The following is a 3572-nucleotide window of genomic DNA, read 5'->3' as shown; positions in this document are numbered from 1 at the left end:
CTCAGACCTTGAGCAGGGGCGGCCGCTGGCCGCTGGGATCGTGATTCAGTGCAATGAGGGGAAGAATTATCTGGGTCTGAGTCATCGCGAGCCTCCAGACTTGCCCCGCAGTGTGGCAGAACTTTGCGCTGATGAGACAATAGTGGAGCGTGTGCGTTTCCTACAGGGCAGACCATTCCCGGGCTGGGGGAAGCCTGGGGCCTGCGCAGGGCCGCGGGCGCCCGGCCCTCTCCCCGCGCCCCGCAACCTTCAGATGCACGGGGCGTGCGCGTCCTCCTCCCCGGGCCCGTCGCCTCCCCGCCAAGGTAGGGCGGGGGGCCGGGGGAGGCGGCGCGGGGCCCGCAGGCGGGCAGGGGCGCTGAGTCCTGGGACCTGGATGTGCCCAGGACCCTGTGTGCGCCGTGGGGCCGGGAGGCGCGCCTGGGAGGGGGCGCGCGGGGGCGGGGCACCCCAGGCGCGGGGAGGGCGACTTGGCTTTCCCTGGTGATAGTTGGTTCGCTCTGCAATTCCAGGATAGGGGAAGATGCAACTTCGGGCGGCGGGGCGAGCGTCGGGAGGTGGTTTTTACCGCAGTGGGGGGGCGGGGGGGGGGGGAGGTGGTTTTTACCGCAGTGGAGGGGCGGGGTGGGGGCCGGGTGGGAGCGCGGAAGAGGCTCTGGCTTTGTACACTTCGTCAAAGGCGACGCGGGAGGAGGGGAGCTCGGATGCGCTCTCCACCCATTAGGAGACAAAGAGCAAATTGCCTTACTTTAAAGTAAAACGCTCTGGCTAATGAAGGTGGGTGATGGGGCTGCGGGGCCCAAGAAGCTGTTTCAGTTACGAACGGTTTGCCGGCTGGATCGATGCCTGTGGGCGCCGAGCAGTGTTGCCCAGGGGACGTGTTTGCGTGGGGTGGGGGCGTCTTTTTACTGCCCCTCCCCGCTGCAGGCCCATCATCCGGGAGCTTCTAAAAGTGACCCTAACATTAAGAAGTGAGAGGTCTGAGGAAGGAAGTTAGGGCGAGGACGGGGGTGTGGGTGTGTGGGGGGCAGACGTTCTCGCAGTGACTCCTTGAGGGGTGGGAAGAGGCAGTCTTGGGTGTCAGGAGCTCCCGGGAAACGCGTCCAGTCTGGTCGGGGTGGGGTGGGGGTGGGGTGGGATTGATGGCGATTCCTACCAGGGTGTGTATAAGAAAGGGATGCAGTGGGGTGTGTGTGGATGGGCAGAGGGTTGGGTTGAAGGTCGGAAAGGCGCCCCTCAGCCACTCCAGGGGAGAACTGATGTACTGAATAGTGACGATCAGTATTTAGATTAAACTGCCTCGTCAAGTTTTAAAGAAACTTTATGAATAAGTTTATTAAAAGCTAGCCCAGTAGGGTATTTAAACCAGCGGTTTATGGAGGAAGACTCCTGTGTGGTGACAAGCAGGCGTTGTTGGCTGGGATGCCAGTGAATCCTGCAATTAGGGACCAGGGAGAACCAGCCTTTTACCCAAAAAAGGTGGGTCTGTAAGTCAGCCTCCTTTATGGCCAGCGGTAATAAGCTTCCCGCAGTACACTGGGATCAGATCGGGAGCTCTGGGGCTGTGTTTGCATCTCACTCATTCCGCTGGGCTTACTGATAAAGAGGCACTTGGTCTCCGGGTGTGCAAAGATCAACTCGCTCGGCCCTCTTTTTAAATATATTCATTCTGTGCCTTATTTAATCCAGAGGCACAAAAAGCCATTTGCTGCTTCATTGTTGGTTTACATTTTTGAAAAGGCGACTGGTGTAACCTGTGGAATTTGAAATGCAAATAAAAGCCTGTGGGAGTTGAGGCAGAACAAATCAGCATTTATAAAGTGAAAAAGATTTAATGTCTCTGAAATCACTGCAGGGAAAACAACGGGAAGGGAGTGTGATTTTTCAGGGAGTGAGTTGTGACGTCAGGTCTTTTTGGAAAAGATGTTATTTTTAAGGTCTGAACCCCGGGTATGTAAAGTGCTTACAGGAAAAACAGATTACAAGATTAACATCTGTTAACATGATCGTTTATCTCCAGCCAAAAATAGGTCAGTTCTTTCTTAAGGAAGCAGGATTGCTGGCGCATGCTTAAATAATAAAATTAAAATAATGAGTTCATAAATGAGGGACGAGCGTTTGTTATAATCTGACTTCTGAAAAACAGTTTTTAATTTTGAGCTCAATGAAACGTTGTAGTCCCTTTCGGGTATGGAGGACAACTCTTTACGCAGTGTCCACCCCTCCCTCCCAGACGGCCCCTTCCCCCTTGGCGCCCCTCTCCGCCCCCACTCCGACTGCTAATTTCCCTTTTCCTACATTGTGGAAGTACAAAATATATTTAAATGGATATCGCCTGACGCCCGCCTTGTTAAAGAAGGCTAACTCCGCGCAGATGGCTAACTTTCCGAGCTCTGGTGTTGTTTTACCATTAAATGAAACGGTAGGGAGGCGAGGAAAAAAGAAAAAATAAAAAAGGAAACAGCTTTGCAAAGTCTCCTGCCCTCTGGGTGTGAGTGACGGCTCTGCTGGCCAATCCGCAGTGGCTCTCTCCATCCCGGAGGTAATTTAGGGGGTGTGTGCGCGCGCGCGCGTGCACGCGCCCATGTGTCTGCACACTAAGTCCGACTAACCCCGCGCGTCCGCAGGGTCCTGCGGTTGCAGATGTGTAACGCAGACCGAGACAAGCTCTTACCCGCTCCTGCCAGGCTAGACGGCCCATAGCAGTCTGAGTGGAGACCCTACCCCCTTCCAACGTCCTCGTGTGGAAAAGAGGCATGAGGGACACTTTCGGAGTCAATTCGAAACCCGCTCAAGGGGAAGAAAAGAACGATGGGATTTTGCGTCTCGGCAGTGGGAACGGGAACGTGCGGTGCCGGGCACCGCATTCTCACTCGGAGGGCGCGTCTCGGTGCGTCGGTGAGGGCGTGATGAAGCCCCCCGCGGGGTTAAAGCGTGCGGAGACCGCGGATCACGGAAATGTGTTAACTCCGTAGAAAAGTGAAGGACAGCATGCACCTTCCAACTTCAGATTAAATTTTGCTCCCTGGAAGTTGATACTTACAGTCTATGGCACATTCTAGAATGTGAGCGGCTCACGGTGAGCGAAAGCACTGCCGCCCCCCGCTCCGACTCCGCACAATGGGCACATTGACGGCGGAGTGCGTCACGGGTCGCCCCACGCCCGTGCTCACTTAATCCGGCACGGACTCCGCTGGGGCCCCGGTGTGATGCGCGCTGGTGCACTGTGCGCGCGGCGCGGGCCGGACCTGCAGCAGCACCCCTCGGCCTCCACGGTGAGGACCGCTTGGGGTGCGCACTCGGGGTGCCGCTGATGCGGCCTTTGGGTTTAAGGATCCTCCTGCCCCTCCCACCCCAAGACCCCGACGGGAGGCGGCCCCTGGGAGGAACCTCGCCCACGCACGGCCAGGTCGCGCCGAGGTCACCCCGAGGGTCCAGGGCGGGCCTTCCTCCCCTGTGCAAGGACCTAACTCTGCTACACGGCGGTGTCCAGCCCCGCGCTTCCCCTCCCACTCGGGCCATTTCCGCCCCCCGACCCCCGGCTCCGGCGATTCTGGCCCGCACCCCCCTCC

At 57.6% G+C, this 3572-nt stretch overlaps 1 protein-coding gene across 1 annotated transcript in view; it reads left to right on the top strand.

The window, feature by feature from the left end:
* Window positions 1–679: 679 nt before the first annotated feature.
* Window positions 680–3572, top strand: part of ZNF516 (zinc finger protein 516) — a 127075-nt gene continuing 124182 nt past the window's right edge. The window contains exon 1 of the mRNA XM_014583164.2: window positions 680–777. Within this exon, the coding sequence (XP_014438650.1) occupies window positions 772–777 (6 nt within the window). The 5' untranslated portion in view covers window positions 680–771. The remainder of the gene's footprint in view (window positions 778–3572) is intronic.

This window comes from Tupaia chinensis, unplaced genomic scaffold (assembly GCF_000334495.1).
Source record: "Tupaia chinensis unplaced genomic scaffold, TupChi_1.0 Scaffold144119_1, whole genome shotgun sequence".
Taxonomy (NCBI): domain Eukaryota; kingdom Metazoa; phylum Chordata; class Mammalia; order Scandentia; family Tupaiidae; genus Tupaia; species Tupaia belangeri.
Note: the sequence above shows the minus strand (reverse complement) of the source record. Positions and strands in the feature narration are given on the sequence as shown.